Source organism: Lithobates pipiens, unplaced genomic scaffold (assembly GCF_037356315.1).
Source record: "Lithobates pipiens isolate NorthernLeopardFrog02 unplaced genomic scaffold, aLitPip1_a1.2 Scaffold_19, whole genome shotgun sequence".
Classification (NCBI taxonomy): domain Eukaryota; kingdom Metazoa; phylum Chordata; class Amphibia; order Anura; family Ranidae; genus Lithobates; species Lithobates pipiens.
The window spans coordinates 189168255-189190702 of record NW_027507764.1 but is presented as its reverse complement, the minus strand read 5'-3'; the positions used below and the strand labels follow the sequence as shown (position 1 = coordinate 189190702).

Sequence of the window (22448 nt, the reverse complement as noted above, 5' to 3'; positions counted from 1 at the left end):
AGTAGACAGCTCTTTCTCACAATTTAACAATCATTCTTCTAACATCTCATTCTTCTAACATATCTCTCTAACATCTCGTGTCTCTCATAGTTAAGGTATACCCATGAGGACAATTGCAGGCCTCTCATGTTTTTAAGTGGGAGAACTTGCACAATTGGTGGCTGACTAAATACTTTTTTGCCCCAGTGTGTGTGTGTGTATATGTATGTGTGTGTGTAATATAAATATAAATATATATATAATGCGCTACACAACCCATATTGTAATTGAATGTTATTAACCTTTTCCCGCTGGCTGTATGCATATATGCGCCCTCTTGTGGGTGGGTGGGCTTTAACACCAAGAGGCTGCATATATGTGGCCTTATGTAAACATCTTTCTGTGCTGTGAGCATGCCCTATGTGCTCCCATGACAGTTACCAGCAAGTATCGGAAACCTCCCAGTGCAAACTTGTGATCAGGAGCTTTCCGATCATGTGACCACAGTGACGGCCAATCACAGCCACATGATCAGGATGCCCGCCTTCACCTCCCACCATTTAGAACCTATTAAAAGGTCAGGGGGCAGCAGTGGAAAGGGGTTCAAAATGACATTTCCTTTTTACACAGTTGGTGTACATAGAACTTTCCTAGAAAGTGTAATTTCTTACTTGGGCGTCTTGCTCACCGATTTTCCCAGAAGTCTGCACTTGTATCCAAGTCAGATTTTAGGCATCCTCTGCAACAATTTGCAGATCCTGAAACTTTTCCTGATGCACTCTGCAAGTACATCAGCTGACTAATGATCATGAGCCTTCCCATCCAGATTTACACTTCACATTGACTAAGGCTAGGTTCACATCTGTGCGGGTGTTGCCACTATGGGACCTGCACAAATACCGGCAGCCGCAACCACCCACAAAGAGAAATGTGGGGCCCATTAATCCTAATGGCACGCTGCCCGCACTGGAAGTTGCACCTGTACTGGGAACCTTGGTGCCCATGCAGGCTGCGATTTCAAAAATAGTGCAGGGGCTTCTTTCCTGTGTCGCGGGGCATGGCAGCCCCTTCAGATAAATGAGCTCTTGCCCACGCAAACCACTGCCAAGATGGCTGCATAGGTGTGAACCTAGCCTAACAGCATTTTCTTCAGAGCAGAAACGGATAGGAATCTGCCAAAATGGTTATAAAATCCTTGCAATGTACATTCTTCACTTAGAAGGAATTGTTTTTCTCAAAAGTTGAGTTACTCTTTAACCATTTTCCGCCCACAGTACATTTTACTGCGGGCAGGTACGACTAGGCAATGTACCCGTACGTCGCTGCCTATTTCCGGGTTTTCAGACGCACATGCACATGCCCCCTGCTAACCGGTGCTATGATTAAACACAGCAAGAGTTTGTCAGCAGGTTTCAGACAATGCTTTTGGCCAATCACAACACAGAGTTCTGTGTTATCAAACACACAGCGCTCTGTATATAGACAGCCACCTGGCTCTTTCTTCTCCCTGAAATAAACTCTGAGTTCAGGGAGAGAAAAGTAGCCAGATCTGTTAGTAAAAGCAGCCCACATTACACACATCATTTGTTAGGCACACCGTTAACCTCTTGATTGCTCCTTGATGTTAACCCCCTTCCTAGCCAGTGCCATTAGTACAGTGTAGAGAATAATCACTGATTACTGTATTAATGTCACTAGCAATCACCGCCATTACTAGTATAGTGTCTAAAGCTACGTAGATCTACCTTAGTTAGTTGGTTTGTGTGAATGCTCTAACATCTACAAACGCACACTTTTTTTATTTGGGGTGGAAAGACTAGGAGCCCAGAATACATTTTGGCCCAAATGTATGAAAAAATTTGATTTTAAATTTTTAACAAAAAGTGAATAGAATTATATACATTTTATTTGGGTACAGTGTTCCATGACTGAGCAATTGTCAGTTTAAAGTAGTGCAGTGCTGAATAGAAAAAAAACGGTCTGCCATGAAGGGGGTAAAACCTTCTGGAGGTCAAGTGGCTAAGTTCTTGTTTAGCTCACTTACGACTCAGTCGGTGTAAAAATGATGCATTCGAGGCTACTAAGGTACTTTATTATGAAAAAGCTTGGTGCCAGGACATTTTACAACTGGGTATTGTCAGGGGGCAGTGTATGTAAATAGGTACTTGTCTTTTCACGTAAAGGGCAATTCAATTTAAAGTGAAAGCTATGCAAATCGATAGGCATGGTCTTACAACCTCAATAGTATCACCACAACTTTCTTGTTTCAAAAATTATTCAGTAATCTCAGCGCTAACTAATCTGACATGCCCTTTTCCTAATAAGCCTGTGTGAGCACTGGGAAGATGGGCTTGAGCAGAATTTTTACAGAGGGAAGTTATTTTAACACTTTTCCAAGCAAAAATCGGCCACAAATCATTATTGGGACTATTGCCCCATACACGCGGTCTCGGACATTCTGATGACAAAATCCATCTGGATTTTGGCCCAAATTTGTCTTGCATACACACGGTCACACAAAGCTGTCAGAAAATCCAATCGTTCAGAACAAGGTGACGTATATCACGTACGTTGAGATTATAAACGGGCCAGTAGCCGATGGCTTTCGTCTCGTAATTTATTCTCAGCATGCATGGCACTTTGTCCATTGGAATTGTATACACACGATCGGATTTTGTTGTCGGGAAAATTTTAGATCCTTCTCTCAAACTTTGTCAAAAATTCCGATGGGTATAAGTCCAATGGAGCCCACACACACGATCAGATTTTCCGACAACACGATCTGATCGCACATTTTCCATCAGAAAGTCCGACCGTGTGTATAGGACAGTGATGGCAAACCTTGGCACTCCAGATGTATTGGAACTACATTTCCCATGATGCTCAACTACACTGCAGAGTGCATGAGCATCATGGGAAATGTAGTTCCAAAACATCTGGAGTGCCAAGGTTCGCCATCGCTGGTATAGGGCATAAAACCACTTGACCCCCAGAAGAATTACTCCTCCCTCATGACCAGGCCAACTTTTGCAATACGGCACTGCGTTACTTTAGCTGACAATTGAATGGTCGTGTAATGCTGTACACACAAACATTTTTTTTTCCTTTTTAAATGGAGCTTTCTCTTGGTGGTATTTGATTACCACTGCGTTTTTTTATTTTTTGTGCTTTAAACAAATGAGTGATGATTTTGGGGAAAAAAACTATATTTTTACTTTCTGCTATAAAACATATCCAATAAAAAAAAAATATATATATCAGGACAACCCTAGCAGATAGGTTTCCACTATCCACATTTCAGGGATTGTTCTTTGATTACTCCTGTTAACTGTTTACATCTGTCACTGATAATTATTTTATTTAACATTTGACTGTTTACTGCTCATTTTTGAGCATAAACTGAACTGGAAGTTCCTTGAATCCTGCTTGCTGCATCTTTGATGTGCTTTTGTGAAAATGCACATTATCTAGATTTCTTTGGTAATTAAAAAATTACACACCACACAGACCCAAGTCAATTTTAGTCTATCTGCAGAACAAAGTATTGTAGAAAGCTATATAAGAGAGAAGAGTCGGCAACTCCACAGTCCTAGATGGAAAAAAATGTTTTGGCTACATTTGAGCATTAAAACGCAAACCATTGACGCATTTTTGGTATGGGCCTAAAGCCTCGTACACAGGATCAGTTTTTTGGCAGGGAATTGTGTGATGACAGACTGCCTAAAATCGGACCGTTGGTAGCATTTTGATAGTTGGCGCATCAGACAATTGTCCAACTTTCCACCAACAAATGGTGGATGACAGGCTAGTAAATTTTCAGTTGACAGCGGTCTGTTGTCAGATTGTCCTATCGTGTGTGTACACAAAGCACAAACATGACCTTGGCAGAATGTGCCCAAAGGGTGGTGCTCGAGAGCTGAAATTCCACGTAGTACTTCATTACGTTAGTGTTTGTTGGCCGACAATTGTGTATCGTTCGTATGCAAGACAAGTTCCTGGCACACGCCCTTCGGACAAAAATCTGACACATTGTTGGCCAACAATCCGATCGTGTATACAAGGCTTTAGTCAGTGCACATTGTATAGAGTTCTTTGGTAATGTGCCTAAAATGCAATGCACCACACAGATGTGAACCCAGACCCAAGTCAATTTTAGTCTATCTGCAGAACAAGGTATTGTAGAAAGCTAATCTAAGCAATGGCTTTCACAGAAAGTCCCCCGACACCTGCCCTGCCCTTGCTTCATTAAGAACAAACTCACAAGATGTAACACATTCTGAGAGTAGAAGAGGGGGATCCTCTAATCATTTCCCCTTCCCAGTTCACAGAATGGGGTTGATTTACTAAAACTATAAAATGCAAAATCTAATGCAGCTGTGCATGGTAGCCAATTGGCTTCTAACTTCAGGTGGTTCAGTTTAACGTGGATGTAAACCCAAAAATTCATTTTTTTGTTTGTTTTTTTGGTTTTGTGTTTTTGTTTTTTTGCTGTCATAATGTAGAGTATAATATTTCCTATCATTTGAGCCCAGTCTTGCCACAAAGAGTTAATCCAGCTCTGAGCAATCATCTTTATTGTTGATTGAGATAAATCTTGACAAACAGAAAAACTCCCCCTTGCTGTGAGTGACAGGTGATTTCCATATCTCGTGCACTAGCCTAAGAGACATGCATTCTTTTTGAATTCCCTCCCACTCCTTTCTTCTGCTGCTCTGCAAGGATTGGCTGTTCCACACCTCAGCATAATTTGGCATGCTGAAGTCATGTGGGGACTTTTCGGGATTTTGACTGGATGTTAGTGATCATAGCAGAAGTTCAGTGTAATAAATACACAGGAAAAAATGCATGTTAAGGGGAGTGTAGTGGTGGGTGGGGAGTCTACTGACATCATGACTCCACCCACCGAGCCCTGCAAAACACACCCACCCACAAAATTTGACAGATAAGTATACATACAGGAGGCATGTATATCCTTCTAGATAACCAATATTGCAGTAGTTTAGAAAGGATGAGAGTGGGTTTCCATCCACTTTAAGCTTTGACAAAAAAATAACCCTGCAAGCTGTTTGGTTCAATGCAGAGCTGTACCAGGTTTTGCACACTCCAGTTTTTGTAAATCAACCCCAGTGTGTTGCATTCTGTAAAAACAATTACATTTATTTTTATGTTTTTAAATGGAGCGGGAGGTGAGAAAGGAAGGTGGGCATCGAGAGTCTTTTACAGCCACTGATCTTAACCTACGCAGCGCCATCAATTGACAGCTGCGAGGAGGATCTGACAACGGCAAACTGAGGATTTCCACAACAAGAAGCAGCCAGCAGGATGTTGGGACACCCTTCATTAGAGGTGAGACTTTAGGTAGGATCTCATTGGCCACAAGATCCTGCATAAAAACTGGTGCGTACGCTGCATGTAACGTTTGCATGCATACTGCATAAATGTATGCCAATGACCACTGCTGCTTGGAACCGACATGTAAGAATCAACAATGTGCTATCAGTGTTACCGCCACTGCTGGTTACATATTGTTGATGTTTACAGTTTGATTCATGACCTCGGCTGATTCTGAATGACCTCATTGAAGGTTGACATGTAAACATTCATCATGGGCGATCGCTGTCTGTCCCATTGCTGGCAATTGCATATTGTTCATATTGATCTATAGGCCCTGATTGGCGGCATATAAGGTCCATGTATACCTGTACAGCATAAAATGCAGCCCTAATGCATGACCTTAAAGGCATTTTTTTCTAGTTTTTAGTTTGCTCCCAGAATGTTTGAGCCCATAGCATACAATACTACTGTGTCCAGAGCCATGTAAATCATGCATCTGAATGCACAAATTGTGCGCCTATGTGCACAGGCCCTTAAAGTAGCAGAACAAAATGGCAAATATTTTGGCTGGTAAAACTGTTCACTTTTTTCAGTGTTTTAACGATTTGATTAGCATCCAAATAAATGAAAAGGAAAAGATTTTATGGCACTTTTTTGTGGTGTTTTCTTCTAAATGTGGATTATCGTATCCTAGTTATTTTGCTCCTTAACTTGTCCTCTCCAGTCATGTTTATAACTACTGTACAAGTGTACACCAGTCTAATCAAGCGCGAAGTTCTGGAGTGCCGCCATCAAAGTCCAAAAAAGGCCAGACCCCTGGAGGGGCTCAGTTTGTTGGGCTTGAACTCTATAAGAGATTAAAAGAGTTTTTGAAGAGTTACTTAACAAATCTACTGAAGGTGAGTGCTTTCTTTTTAAAGAGCAGTTTGTCTTTATTTATTTATTTTTTCTGTGTATTTGAAAGATCAGTTAAATGCAAGCCTGGCTGCTGCTTAGTTCTACCTCATAATAGTTGTACTTTGCTCCTCTTATTTCACTTTTAATCTACCAGACAGAGTCTATCTGATTGACAACAATAGTTTAATTGCAGTCTCTAATGATGTGAAACGCCCACTGTGCTTCTGGTGGCCATAAACCATGTGATCTAGGTTCTGTGCCACACGAGGGAGCTTGGAAGGAGCGTTTTTAATTTTTTTTTATTCATGACAAGAAAAAAGTACTATTTTATTTACTCAAAATAATAATGTGATCTGCCTTACTGATTCGTATAAATTTTAAGAGATCCACTTTATTTTCTTATGCTGCGTACACACGATCGGAATTCTCGTCAGAAAAAGCTCTGATGGTTTTCCCGTCGGAATTCCGACTTAAGAATTCCACTCAAACTGTCTTGCCTACACACGGTCACACCAAATTCCAACCGCCAAGAACATGGTGACGTACAGCACGTAAGACGGGACTAGAAAAAGTAAGTTCAATACCTAGTAGTCAATAGCTTCCATCTTGTAGTTGAATCTGAGCGTGCGTGAGTTTTTGCGCATTGGAATTGCATACACACGATCGGAATTTTTCCATCGGGAAAATTGAGAACATGCTATCAAATTTTTGCTGGCAGGAATTCGGCCAGCTAAATTCTGATGGGGCATACACACCACCGCATTTCCCGATGAAAAGCTCTCATCGGTCTTTTGCTGGCCGAAATTCCGATCGTGTGTACGGGGCATAAGAATATGTGGCAGAATCCTGAGTAAAATGGAACAATGTATTTCTGTCCTAAAATATTGCTACACAACCTAGATATTCCAAGAACGTGACCCTAGGATCTTTTGTATGATTAGGTTTATGTGCTCACTCTGCAGGATGGAGAAGATCTCATGGATGAAAGTGTACTAAAGTTTTACACACAGCAGTGGGAAGACTATCGGTTTTCTAGTAAAGTACTGAATGGCATTTGTGCATATCTCAACCGCCATTGGGTTCGGCGTGAGTGTGATGAAGGGCGCAAAGGAATATATGAAATTTACTCGGTAGGCGTTTTTTATTCTTTCTGCTTCCTTATTAATTATGTACAGGAAAACCATAATTGTTTAGGGTCAATATACTTTATTTTTTTTTATTTTTTTTTTTTTCTCTCTCCTTTAATGTTACAAGTTTTTAAACAGATATTTCACATATATTTACTGTGCAATTAAAACGTGTGTGTTTTTTTTTTTTTGGTTTTATTATTGTAGACCATTGAATTGCAGTGGATTTATTTTGTGTGTGTTTGTGTTTTTTTTATTTTTTATTTTTTTTTTGTTTTGTTTTTTTCCCTTAAACTGATCAACAAAGATGCATGTTAATCACTAAAAGGGGCAATTCCACTTCTGTGGGGAAAAAAAATGAACATGGCATATACAATTGCTATGCCAGCCATATTTTAATTTAATGTTATTAATAATTACATTTCTATATTAATCTACAGTGCTGTATTTTCTTTTTCTTTCAAATTCAATGCAGTATGACATTCTGCATACCGTTGTTCTACAGAACGCCTCCAAAAATGTCATTGCCTGCTTGTGATTGGCTCACTGATTTTCACAGAAGTCTGCACTAAGATACAAGTTTGATTTTAGGCATTCACTGCAACAAAAAATGTCATTTTTGGGGAGTTGGCCACTAGGCATGAATTACTTCTAAAGGAATGCAGACACTACAACTTTTGCACTGATTTCATCAGCTGATTAGAATGAATGAGTCAATCCTATTCAGAATTAGTATGCAAAAGATGTGTTCAAACGGACAGCTATTTCTTCCAGCAGAAACGAGTGGAAATCTGCAACAAAAGTAGTTAAAAACTTCACCCAGAGAGGATTGATATATATTTTTTTTCCCCTCTTTAAAAGAGTTGTTGTTTAAGTCACCAGGCCTTTTTTTTTTCTCCCTAAATCCCAGAGCATGTTCTTCATTTTGGCGATGTCCCAGTTCCGCACAATTTAAGTTTTTCGTGTTTTTAGTCTATCTGTTGTATCATAATGGTTTTTTTTCAGGACAGATGGCTTTGTTTTGGTAGCAAATTTGGATACATATGCCTTGTTTTAATCCTACATCGCAGGCACTTCATATTCTGTACTTCTTGGATTATGCTGCCACCTTCAGGTGAATGCACACTGGTCAAAAAGGGGCCGTATATCCAACCCAGGAATAACTCCCACCCCCAGCTTCACTAAGCCTCAGTTTTTAGTTGGTGTCTGTAGATGATGGATGTGCCTACCTTTTTTTTTTTTTTTTTTTTTTTTTTTTTTCCTGTGGGCTTTTAGAACCCTGTATTATGGCTTCATATGAACTGGTCGCCTATGGCCTTGAGGGCAAGAGGGGACCGTACCTGGACAAATGCAAGCGCGGGGACAAGTCTGTATTGTTACTGGTTGATGCTGGATTCTGTGGGCAATGATTGCCGGTGTTCCCGGGTGCCTTTGGCAGCTATTGTGTGGAAGTAAAGCAACACAATGCTGTACCAGTGTTCAAAATGGGCAAATCATGCCCATGTCATTGCACACGTCTGTCACTTTTGGTTTTTCTGGGGAATGCTTGAATTGCTGTTCCTGGACAGCTACGTCACTAGAACTACATGGTTCCAGGGCAACTCCTGCAATACTCGGCAAAGCCACAAACCTACGCAGTGCAGCAGCACCAGTGCTCTGCAAGCATTGGTACACTTGTTAGGATGACTTGCAACTTGGGTATCTAGCCAATGCCAGCACTCCTCAGCTGGATGGACACACACTTATTGGGTTTACAGGCTCACTGAACCTCTGCAAGCTATACTATTATGCAAGTTGGGGAACCATGGAGTGGGCTCCCGAATCTGTCAGCTAGGTAGGAACCCCTGTGCAGTTCGCCCTATAATGGCTTCAGTAAGGTTCAAATTACCTTAGATTCCCTGTCCTTATCTAATATTTTCATTTTCTTTGTGTCAAGCTCTTAGGGGTTCTTGCTTGTTTGGAATGCTTGGCCCTACAAGCATTTAAGCACTTCTCCTCCCTCCTCCCCCATTCTTCCTCCCCCACCGCCCCCCCCCCCCACCCTATCCTTTTGTGGGGGAATGAGGTATTGGTGGAAAAATTCTCTGTAGATGAGACCTCTCAAGTGGAATCTTGAGGTCCAGGAATGTTTTAGAGACACAGAAGACGACCGTAGACTTTCTGGCAGACTTTATGTGAACTAGCTTAAAGTTGCCCCTTCCGGAGCCCTTTTCTACACAAGTCTTTGCATCCTTCTTTTTCTTTTTTTTTTTTTTTTAACACTAACACATTTTCACTTAGCAATACTCTATGGGGTTCTCTAGCTTTTGTTGTTGACCTGACCATTTCCTACTTGAAGACCCTTGAGGTTCCAGTCTTCAGAGACGCCACAAATAAGATATCGAGGACCCTTCTTAAGATGTCCTCTCTGGTAGGAGCATCTCTGCAGCCTGCGGAAGTTTGCCAAGATCTCAGATATCTTCGATTTCTGTGTTCAAAACTTTGTGTCTTGCTTGCTCCACGCTTCCATGCTGTAAAAAATGCCTACTGCACCCAAAAGGGGTGCTCTCACGCAGTCATTGCCCCTGCTATAGAACCAGAAAGGTTTTGCAATTACTATTCCAAACCATTTACAGTACCCAAGCCAAATTGCAATGTGCACCACATTCTGGACCTGCAGAGCTTGAACAAGTTCTTTACATGTTAAAAAGTCCTGCGTGGAATCTGTACGTTTTGCGATTTGCTTCCCTTCATTTGGGGAATTCCTGGCCTCTGCCTACTTCCACATTCCTATATTTTCACTCTATCAGTGCTACCTGCGTTTTGCAGTGGGGATCGCTATTTTCAATTTGTGCCTCAGCACAGAAAATGTTTGTTTAAGGTGCTGGCTCAAGTTTTAGTTATTTTGCTAGCCAGACTATCACCGCCCCCCTTTTCAGGATTATCTGCACGATCTACTGCTACTGTAACGGAAGGCTTCAAGGCCAATATGCTGCAGATGTTGCAAGTCCTGCAGGACTTAAGCTGGGTCCTCAATAGCAAGAAGTCGCTCTTGAAGTCATCATCCTAACTGGAATATCTGAGCCTTGTCCTAGACACATTATATTACATTACTCCAGTGAGACACAAGAACTCTGTCCATGGAATGCCTAATATCTCTGAATACTTAATGCCAGGTTATCTTTGGAACACTGGCTATTCAGTTCGGCGGTGGAAAACCCTTTCATCCCATGATGTAGAAAGTACTGACAATGGACGTCAACCTGTCAAGCTAGTGAGAGGAACCCTGGGGACAGCCAGTCAGGTCCAAGCTGACACTGTCCCGGCTGTGGCGTACATGAATCGCCACAAAGGTCTTAGAAGTCAGGCCAGTCTTCAAGAAACAGAGATCATGTGGACTTTGGTGGAACTACATTTTCTAGTTGTGTCCATTGTACACATTTCCAGCATGGAAAATTGGCAGGCGGACTTCCTAAACTGCCAGCAGCTGAATCATAGTCCTTCTACCCTACAACTTGTTTTGGTGCTGGATAGGGATGAGCTCAGGTGTGTTTGCATGGAACACGTGCAGAGCCCTCCAGGAATTTGGCGCAGCGCTAATCACAGGCAGGTGAGACATTGCCCTGATGCGCGACTGCAGAGATCGGGCAATGTCTCAATGCCTGTGATTAGCGCAGCGCCGACTTCCTGGCGGGCTCTGCACGTGTTCCATGCGAACACGCCTGAGCTCATCCCTAGTGCTGGATACCAAAAGAAGATGTAATAGTGTTAAGACTAAATGACAAACTGAATAGAGTAGATGCCCTAGTTCAGCCTGATCTGTGTCGTCTTCCCCCCCCCCCCCCCCAGCTTCAGCCTCATCTGCTTCAAAGACAGAGAAGGCCTTTCATTCTCTTTGACCGAATTGGCCCAGGAGGGCATGATGCTTTGATGAAGCCAGACAGAGCCAGACTCCTAGCGGACTCTGTGGACCTACCCAAGTGTCCAGATCTTCTCTCAAGTTCCTGTGTTCTTTCCTACTATATGATCCTGGCTTTGATGTCTTAGCTATTGAAGCCCATATTTTGCAGATTCCATTATGCCCACTTTGCTAAAGGCCAGAAAGCCTTCTCCTGGGGGTTTTTTTTTTTTTTTTTTTTAATCACGCATGGAAGAAATTTTTTTGCTCGGTGCAAGAAGGGAAAGCTACATCCCTGGAAATATTGTGAGATGGTTGTTCCACTATGTAATTTAGGACTTTATAAGTTCGTAGCCCTGAGGACTATGAGATGTCTGGTTTTACGCCTTTGCAGTGCTCATTCAGAGACTACTGGTTTCCCACTTTTCAGTCAGAGCCCCAGTACGCTCCCCTCTAACTCCATGGGACCTCAAGCTGGTGGTGTTGGTCCTTCAGAGTCTTATCATTTTAAACCCATTCAGAATATATCTCTTGCATTTCTGTCATGCAAGATTGCCTTTCTCATGTCACCTCAGTTTAGAGGGTGGCTTTTTATTCTTTTTAGAAGAAGCCTTTTCTTATGCCTCACAAGGACAACGTTGCGTGGAACCACGTAATTCCTTCCTGCCTAAGGTGATGTTAGTGTTTTATTTCAACCAGAACATTGTGTTTTCTTTTTATTTCTGGCTCCAAAACATCCTAAGGAGATCACTCTTTGCTGCTTGGCACTGATTAGAGCTGTTAGCCAGCCCCCTGTTCTTGTGTAAAAGAGATCCAGGCAGTTTTAGAGCCGTCCAATTACTTTACTGTCCTGTTTAGTGCTGTCCCCCTGGCCACATTTCCCCCTTCCCATCATGGTTCTTGGGCTCTCCCACTCCAGGAGCACGGGAGAAAAATAAACTGTCGGGATGGCGAGCAGGAGGAACGCGTACCCCGTTCTTCGTGATTAATGAACCGAGAGGTGCTCAGTGCTGTCAAACCCCTGGCTGAAATGCCTTGTTAACAGCCGATTAAGCACAGTCTAGTGCTTCATCAGCTGCAGGGGAGACATTAAAGCAGAACTTCACTCTCTCAATTACCACTGACTATTTTTAATCCTTACGCTGCTAGAAAAAAATTAAAGCAAGTTAAAAATTTCTTATTTTACATTTCTTCAGTAACTTCGCAGTTTCCAGGCCTAGGCAAATGATGTCCTAAATCCCAGGAGTTTTCCAGAAGGAAGGACGGGTTTTCTCAGCTAAGCACAACCTCATACCTGCATGCCTGAGCTTAAGGGCAAACGAATTCCAGAGAGTAAAGGCTACATTAATCATCTGCCCTTACTCAAGATGGCTGTGGTTTTTTTTTTTTTTTTTCAAAGTGATTTCTCAGCAAAATAAAGCATTAAGACGTGGATGGATGAGTGGCTTTGCTTTGAATATAAAAAATTTAATAAAATAGCATTTTTGGTTTGTGGTGCTCAGATGCAGTGTAGTTCTGCTTTAAGGGTCTAATAGGCCACCTGATGTCTCCATAAAGAGAACCTTTCAGCTGCCAATGCTATCACATATGGGACTTGTTAGCCCTTGCTGTAGCAGTAATGTTTAATTAAAAAAAATAAAGTGGTCATTTTATTTTTATAATAAAGGTATTTTTGAAAGTAGCCCTGTTGTCCCAGGCTTATGTCTAAATGCATATGTTTAAACCGTTTTTAAACACTAGCGCAATAATTTTAGGGCCATCTTTCATGGTTAACTGAACTTATGATCTATAAAGGCTTTTAGGCATCACTTATGGACATTTTTGGGTACCATCGTTTTTGCCATTTTGTGGAATGTTTGACACTTTACCTCATCTTTTAGAATTTTTTTCAAAAAAATAGTTATCCTATTTTTTGTTTGTGTGCACTAAAATACATTTTATGTATTTTATTTTTTATTGAAAATAGAGTTGATAAACAGTTCAGATATCATGTGACATTAAAAAGTTGCAACTGCCACCATTTTATTCTATGGGGCCTTTGCTTTCAAAAAATACACAATTGTTTTTGGGGTTTTGGGTAACTTTTCAGTATGTGTAGTCAAAAACTAAAAAAATTGTGTTGGTAGAAAATGGGTAAATGGGGGGGGGGGGGGGGGGGAATTGCAGTGTCTAGATTTGCAACGTGATAGAGATTATGTGGATAGAGCTCGAAGACTGTAGTTGCCAAAAATCAGATCTGCTAAATGCTGACTTAAAAGGGTTACCGCCATTTTGACAATAGATAGCATTTTTGTTGCTGAAAGCAAAATGAAATCCACTGTGATGCAGTGTTCTATTACTATCAAATCTATCACTTTTCAAGGGGTAAATGCCTTCTATAAATTGTATGTCTACAATCTTGAAAATAAACATTTTAATACGTAACAAGGATTCTCAGTGTACTACGAGTTATCACTGCACTGCTTTTCCTGATTTTGAAAGCTCTGAGTCAGTGTTTCCAAACTCCACTCCTTGAGATGTCCCAACAGGTCATGTTTTCAGGGTTTCCCTCAGATGAAACGACTGTGGTAATTACTAAGGCAGTGAAACTGATCAAATCACCTGTGCAAAAAATGGAGAGCCTGAAAACATGACCTGTTGGGCCATCTTGAGGACTGGCATTGAGAAACACTGCTCTGAGTGAACTATCTGGTAAGAGATATGGACCACTGTGATTTGTCCTTCAGTTGCATAAATTGTAATAGGGTGGATTTGATTTAAATCAAGTCTATTTAAATCATCTTTAAAAAGCAGCTGCTGTGGACTCCCTGACAGCTCCATTCACTTTAATGGGGGACGGCTGGTGATGTGGTAGTGAGGGACGTGGCGGCAGCAGGTGAGTGGGTGCCAGCTAACAGGCCCTGCCATGATGGTTCTGAAATGACAGGTGCTCTTTAAATGTTAAGGACTTATTCTTGCTGGTAGTTAAAATCTTTAATATTTGCAAACAAATTTAAGGTTTCCTAGTTAGAATAATAAGCTGTCAGGTTAGTAAAACCGTGATATCGGAACCTATTCAATCACACGTTTTGTAGTGTACGTAGATTTGCAAAACCATGGAATAAAGGAATATTCCTGAACTTACTGTGAAATTGTAGGAATGTATTAATGCAGTGCATGCTATCTCAGCTTGCTGAGCTTCAATTTATTGAATGAGTTAACTAAAAATGTAAATATTGTAGAATCTACAGCCTCATAATACAAAACTAAGCTCCATTTCATGCTGAATAAATTAATATAAACTATCTTTTGATTTGATTTTTACTGCAAAAGCATTTTATTAAAATACATTTGATAAAAATCCCCAAAAAATCTGATTTAAATCAAAACCATCCTTTTTTTTTTTTTTTTTTTTTTTAATTATTGATTTTTATCACCGGCTGTCTCTATAGAACAACATAATGTTCTTGTGCAAAATGTAATGTTACCCTGATTGGAAAAAATGTTGACCATAATAGTGATGATGATCTATGCAATTTTAGTTATGCGTTCCCTTTTTTTTACCCCCCCCCCATATGAGAACTTTCCTGCACATTTTAATTTTAAATGAAATTTAACTTTTGTTGTTGGTAGTATTATTATTGTTATTCATTGTGTTTTTCTTGGCAATGGACACCCAGTGATCATTGATTTCTCTTTTTTCCAGCTTGCCTTAGTTACTTGGAGGGATTGCCTATTCCGGCCTTTGAACAAACAGGTAAAAGCTGCAAGCATCATTGATTATTTTTCTCTCCCTTTGAAACTGATTCTGTGAGAACAGATGACATGTTTGACCTTCTAAGAACAAACCTATGTATATGCTTTTAAATGGGGCTTTGAGAATAAATGTCGACATCTGCAAATGAAAACAAAGAAAACACTTATACTACATCTGTATTCTTACAGAAGCAAAGTTCAAATCAAATACTCGCTCTGAAATACTACTGGGCTTGGGGTAAAATGCTTTTGAAAAAGGAAACCAGCCTGATAATGGGGTTGAATCTGGGATACCTCGAACACTTTGTAGGCCTTTGCTGTAAAAGTGTATTCTCTAGGAAGAATATATCCCTGTCCCCAAGACAGGACTGCCTGTTTTCTTGTTTGCTAAGACTGCCACAAGTGTCCTTATTTTTAATTTCTTTACGGACTGGACTTTTTTTTTAGTATTCGTTTTAAATGGTACATGGCAAAAAAAATTCTAAAAGAAGATGGTGCTAGATGATGGCTATGCCTTTTCTAAATTGGGTTTTCCATATAAACGTTTCCTAAACTCTTCCTAGCAAAGCATAGCACTCCCTCCTTCAAATGAAAGGTGTCCATGTGTCACAAATCTAAAAAAACACTGGCATTATACCTTTTTTCAGGGTAACAGGTAGACCCTTACAAACGTCTCTTTTTTGTTGTTTTATAAACACTTATACATCAAGAAACGCTGGATTATAGTACAGAAACAGCCTAATATTATTGAGCCATTTATGCCAAATTTCATATAGCTGTTTCAATCTTGCTGGCCATTATCAGTGCAGTGCAGGGAAACAGTGGCTTGTTTGGCATAGTGCTTGGGGGGCAACAAAAAAGTATAACTTGGCAGGTTATGGTGAAGTTGGCCAATTCTTGTAAAGTTGAACTTGGGCCCACAGTCTTTCACCTCCCTTTTTGGTTCTTTTAATGGCTTCGACAATCTGTTAGCAGTATGGAGTCTTTGAAGGTTGAAGGAAGGCTTGACCAAGCTCATATAGTTTGCTTGTTGTCATATGCCTATAGCTTTTGGATATACATATCACACACTTGGCACTAAAGAAGCAGCCTCTGATCCTCTATTATGTCATAAGCTCATAGCTACTGTTGTCTAAGAATGAATGTAAATCTGCATTCCTTTTCAATTATTTATCCTAATTCTTATTACTCCCAATTGCTACTTGGTACCCTATTTGATTATTTTTATTGCTATACTCCAGGTAAACGGCTAATGAAATGTATATACACTCACCGACCACTTTATTAGGTACACCTGTTTAGTTGCTTGGTAACACAAATTGCTAATCAGCCAATCACATGGCAGCAACTCAATGCATTTAGGCAACTAGATGTGATGAAGGCAACTTGCTGAAGTTAAGTGACGTTGAACGTGGCTTGGTTGTTGGTGCCAGATGGGCTGGTCTGAATATTTAAAAAAAAGAAGTGCTGATCCACTGGGATTTTCGTGCACAATCTATAGGGTTTGCAGAGAAGGGTCCAAAGAAGAGAAAATATCCAGTTAGCGGCAGTTGTGTGGACGAAAATGCCTTGTTTAAAGTCAGAGGACAGATGAGAATGGGCAGACTGGTTCAAGATGATAGGCAACTAATTCAAATAACCACTCATTACAAACAGGGTATGCAGAATACCATCTCTGAATGCACAGCACACTGCACCTTGAAACAGATGGGCTGCAGCAGCAGAAGACCACACCGGATGCCAATCCTGTCAGGTAAGAACAGGAAACTGAGGCTACAATTTACACAGGCTCACCAAAATTGGACATTAGAAGATTGAAAAAACATGGCCTGGTCTGATGAGCCTCGATTTTCAGCTGCTACATTCAGATGGTAGGGTCAGAATTTGCCATAAACAACATGAAAACATGGATCCATCCTCCCTTGTATTAACGGTTCATGCGATGGTGGTGATGCAATGGTGTAGGGGATATTTTCTTGGCACACTTTGGGCTCCTTAATACAAATTGAGCATCCTTTAAATGCCATGGCCTACCTGAGTTTTGTTGCTGACCATGTCCATCCCTTTATGACTACAGTGTGCCCATCGTCTGGCGGCTACTTCCAGCAGGATAATGCACCATGTCACAAAGCTCAAATCATGATTTCACTGTACTCCAGTGGTCTCCACGGTCACCAGATCTCCATCCAATAGAGCACCTTTGGTCGAATGGGACACTCGCATCATGGATGTGCAGCCGACAAATTTGTCGCAACTGCGTGATGCTATCATGTTAATATGGACCAAAATCACCTTGCTGAATTTTTTGTTGCTGAATTCATGCCACAAAAGGAGTTCTGAAAGCAAAATCGTGTCCAACCCGGTACTAGCAAGGTGTATCTAATAAAGTGGCTAGTGAGTGTATTTTATATATGTGCTGTTTTACCTGGATTTGCATTTGTGTCCAGATTTGAAATTTTACATCACTCTGCCGCATTGCACAGCCCTGGCAGTACAAGTGACCTTCTTTTTCTCTCTCATAGCTAAAATGCAAGTTCTCCTTTCACCCAAAAAAATGAAAAGGTGAACTAACAACCTACAACCTCCCCACCCTTTTGGTCCCCACCACACTTGCCATCATGTGTGATTAGCTGTCACTGCCCACGCAGTTGGTGTTGTAGTCCTGGATGAAATGCCTGCTCCTCTTTGCTTTATCGCTTACCGGTAAAGCTCACGGTGATTCCAATTGGTCAGAGTGGTCATGTGCCGGAGCTGACAGATCAGAATTGCGCTGATCCATCCTGGAAGTAGGACTATGAAGAACTAACGTAGCCACCTCCCATAGAAAGTCCGATCACCGCAGCAGAAATTAAAAGAATTTGGAGGAGGCTGAGAGCACTAGAATGGTACTTTTATGGGTTAGAAATACATACCTGCATAGAATACTTATTCCTCTGCCTCCTCCTTCCTCCTTTTTTTTCCTCTTTCTCCTTTCTCTTGCTCTTCCTCCCTCCTCTTCCTCTTTTTAAACCAGTTTCAATTTGTCACTTTAATTACGAACACCTCCTCTCGATCAGTGTACATCAAATATCATAGTAGCTGACTTGGCAAAGCTGAATGTATTAAGAAATTATTTATGGTGATTTAGCACTTGAACTTCACATCTCATTATCTATTTTGGTTCAATACACTTCATCACATGGGATTGTGTGTTTGTGTTTCATAAAAAAAAAAAAAAAAAAAAAAAAAGACGGGATCACTGTATTAGGATACACAACTAAGTATGTAAATCACGGAAAGTGGGTTAACAACCACTTTAAGTTGATTTGCACCAATTTTATTTTGATTTTTTAAAATCATTTTTAAAGAAAAATTTTGCTGTGTTCACATAACATTCTAGTTAGCACTGTGCAGGTAGCGCCACATTTTTCTATTTAATTTTTGTGAACAACATTGTTCCACAATGAATCAAATCTATTTATGTGCCACATTTTAGAATAAGTGACCGTGGGCAATATTAAATATGAAAAGTAGCAAATAGGAAATTAGTAAAATGTCACAATGGAATTCCAGTTTAACACTAACTATGCCTAAAAATGATCCCTCCCCCTTCCTGCTACCTATCCAGCTTAACCTGTGTAAAAAAAAAATGTTTTCAATTGCCTATTTTTGGTCCACTCTGGACCAGTCACATGATCTCGCATTGCCATCTCCCTTCTGTCATTGAGTGGCAGCTGCAGGGGAGAGGAGGGTGCAATGACAACAGCTGAGATATGGGAGCTTATAGCTCACAGCTCCCTGCCATTGTCAAGCGCTCCCTTCTCTTCCCTGCAACCACTGCTCACTGACACATGATTATGGACCAAGTTAAAAGAAAGATTAAAGAAATACAGTGCTAAAGGTTTATCTAGCCTTTTGGCTTCAACATTATGAGATGTGCAAGTGTCCCTTAGGAAGGTAATTCAGTGGTAAAACCTGGCTAAGCGGAAGGTTGCTTCAGGCAGCATGGAGTTTAGAGTGACACTGACTTGCAGCCACTGTGATAGACGGGTCTTGTGATTTTTTGTTGTTAATCAGTTCCGTAGGCAGAAATACAGTTGTGCTCAGAAGTTTGCATACCCTGTCAGAAATTGTGGCATTGATACTGAAAATATGACTGATCATGCCAAAAGATTGTCTTTTATTTAATGCTCATGATCATATGAAGCCGTTTATTATCGCATAGTTGTTTGGCTCCTTTTTCAATCCTAATAACAGAAATGTCCAAATTGCCCTTATCAAAATTTGACATACCCTGAAAGGTTTGTACCAAGGCCAAACACACAGATTGAAATGGTAATTGAAGGGTAATTTCCCATGTCTGTGGCTTTGTATAAATAGTCAATGAGTTTGTTGGCGCTCATGTGAAAGCACTGAGCAGTCTAGATACTGAGCCTTGGGGAGCAGATAAACTGTCAAAAGACCTGCGTAACAACGTAATGGAACTTTTATAATGATGGATATATAAAAAGATATCCAACGCCTTGAATATTCCAGTCAGTACAGTTCATTCACTTTTTACAAAGTGGAAATTTCAGGGATCGCTTGAACCCAGGGTCAGGTAGCCCAAGAAAGATTGTAGTCACAACTGCCAGAAGGGGGCCATTTTATTTGTTTACTACTTATGTTTTGTTTTATAAATGTGCCATTCTGCTAGGACCTAAAGTTGAATATGAATCCCATGAGAACTAAATGTGCTTTGCCTGCTTACTCATGTTTTCTTTAAAATGATACATGTATATGTTACCAATTCTCCATGGGTATGCAAACTTTATATACAGTATTGTGTTTTTTTTTTTTTTTTTTTTTCATATGAAATTATTATAATATATAACATTCATTTGTGGCCTCTATTTTCTTAGGTAACAAATGCAGTTCTCAAATTGATTGAAAAAGAGCGAAATGGAGAAACCATAAACACAAGGCTCATCAGTGGAGTTGTACAGTCTTATGGTAAGATCCCATAGACATGTTTACACTGAATACCAAAAGGACCTACATAGCTCACTAGATGGTGTGGTTTTGCATTAAACATTAGAAACCGTGGTCTCTTTTTTTGGGCTGTTTTGATTTACTGTGTTTTCTTATGCATGCCACAAAACATTTTAATGTTAACTAGAATATGTATAATCGATATATAAAAAAAATTTGTAGATGAAATCTCGCATTTCAAAAGAGTTTTACTTCAATCTTCATGCATATACAAGTAACGACTGCACAGTTTCGGACAGGAACTCCATCCTTCATCAAGTTCATGTATGAAGAACAAGTATATGCATGAAGATTGGAGTAAAACGCTTTTGAAACTGAGATTGCATCTGCAATTTTTTGTTATATATCTGGTGGAAGCAGGAGTACCACATCAGATGTGAATCTCTTTAGAAAAGAGGAAGATACGGCAGAGGTGTCCTACCGTGTGTGTGTGTGTGTGTGTGTATATGTTTGTTTTTGTTTTGTTTATTTATAGGTAGACATGTTCTGTTTTCCCATTTGAAGTGTATCTATGGCCAAAATCTTTTATTTTATTTTTTTTGTCTGTAGATTAGGGTACTGGTAAAAAAATACAGGTTTCTTATTTCACAGTTGTAACTGGAACAGGAACCAAGGAGAAACCTTTCAATCGGATACTTGTTCCAGTGGCAAATTGGAGGGTACTTTTGCTCACTTTTGTGAGGATGTACCGTATTTATCGGCATATAACACGCACCCCAAGTTTAGGAGGGAATTTTAAGGGAAAAAAAATTACATTTAAATGCCCATCAATGCAGCCTTATCAGTGGCCATCTGAAGCCCTGTCAGGGTCATTTGCAGCCTTGTCATGCAGCCTTGTCCATCGTTGCAGCCTTGTCCCTTGTCAGTGTCATTTTCAGCTTTAATTTTTAAAAATGGCGCCACGAAATGTCCTGTTTATCTCGGCTGCGCTCGTTGGTTTTCGGCCGCCTTTGGCCGTTCTCGTTAGCTTTCAGCCACCTTCGGCCGTTCTCATCGGCTTTTGGCCACCTTCGGCCCTTCTTGTCAGCTTTCGGCCGCTCCCGAGAAGGCCCGAAGGCGGCTCAAAGCCGCCCAGAGGCTCCAAAATGGTGGTGGAGGATAGGTGTATAACATGCACCCACGATTTGACCTCCAAACATGGTGTGCATTATGACATCCAAAGAGTTAAATTTTGGTCTCATCTGACCACACTATATTCTCCCAGTATTTCACAGGCTTGTCTAAATGTTGTGCAGCAACCTTTACATGAGCTTCAACATGCTTTTTCTTCAGCAATGGAGTCTTGCGTGGTGAGCGTGCATACAGGCCATGGCGTTTTGAGTGCATTACTTAATGTTTTCTTTGAAACAATTGTACCTGCTAACCTATCTGAAGCTCTCCGCAAGTGGTCCGTGGCTCTTGGACAACTCTTCTGATAATTCCTTTCACTCCTCTGTCAGAAATCTTGCGAGGAGCACCTGGTTGTGGCCTATTTTATGGTGAAATGGTCTTTCTACTTCCAGATTATGACCCCAACAGTGTTCACTGGAACATTCAGAACATTCAGAAGTTTAGAAATCCTTCTGTAACCAATGCCATCAGTATGTTTTGCAACAATAAGGTTGCAAAGGTCTTGAGAGAGCTCTTTGCTTTTACCCATCATGAGATGTGTCTTGTCTGACACCTTTGTAATAAGACACCTTTTAATAGACCATCAGTTGATACTGAGCCAGCCGAAATTCACTTGCACTGACAAGGAGCAGGGTTGCTTTATAATTACAGATGGGTTTTAGCTGGTGTCTTGGCTTTCTATGCCTTTTTGCACCTCCCTTTCTTCATGTGTTCAATACCTTTTCCCTGTGTTATTTTATATATATATATATATATATATATATATATATATATATATATTAGTAAAAGTACCCTATACAGTTTACATAAATGCTGGTTAGGCTGTTAACCCTTTGATCACCCCTAATGTTAACCCCTTCCCAGCCAGTGTCATTAGTACAGTGACGGTGCATTTTTTTTTTTTTTTTAGCACTGATCACTGTATAATGCCGCGTACACACGATGGAATTGTCAGGCGGACTTGGTCCGGCAAACAATCCGCCGGACTTTATAACGAACGGACTTTGCCACAACGGACACTCCGAAAGTCCGGGGATTTCTACTGCGATGACGTATAGCATGTACGACGGGACTAGAAAAAGGAAGTTCAATAGCCAGTAGCCAATAGCTTCCTTCTCGTACTTGTTTCATAGCATGCTGCATTCTTAGTCCGCCGGACTAGCACACTGACGAACGTATTGTCCGCTGAAAGCCAAGTCCGGCTGACAAATTTTGAGTCAATAAAAAAGAGAGAACTGCGCTAACCACAAATGCCCCAAGTGAGTAGGATTTGTATATGTGCCAGACCCACAATATGGGTCTTAGTATCTTAGTGTCTCTGGGACCACCTTCAAAATATAGTGCATACCGATATGTATACAAATAAATACAATTAAATA

General features: G+C 40.6%; 1 protein-coding gene across 3 annotated transcripts in view; it reads left to right on the top strand.

Annotated features, from left to right (window-relative positions):
* The window catches only part of CUL1 (cullin 1), a 123963-nt gene that overhangs the window by 55706 nt on the left and 45809 nt on the right, over nt 1–22448 (top strand). For 2 of the 3 annotated variants that reach the window (XM_077491598.1, XM_077491599.1), the window contains exons 3-6: nt 6038–6212; nt 7152–7340; nt 14900–14950; nt 19830–19920. In XM_077491598.1, the coding sequence (XP_077347724.1) occupies nt 6038–6212; nt 7152–7340; nt 14900–14950; nt 19830–19920 (506 nt within the window). The remainder of the gene's footprint in view (nt 1–6037; nt 6213–7151; nt 7341–14899; nt 14951–19829; nt 19921–22448) is intronic. The other variant, XM_077491600.1, reaches the window with a different exon arrangement.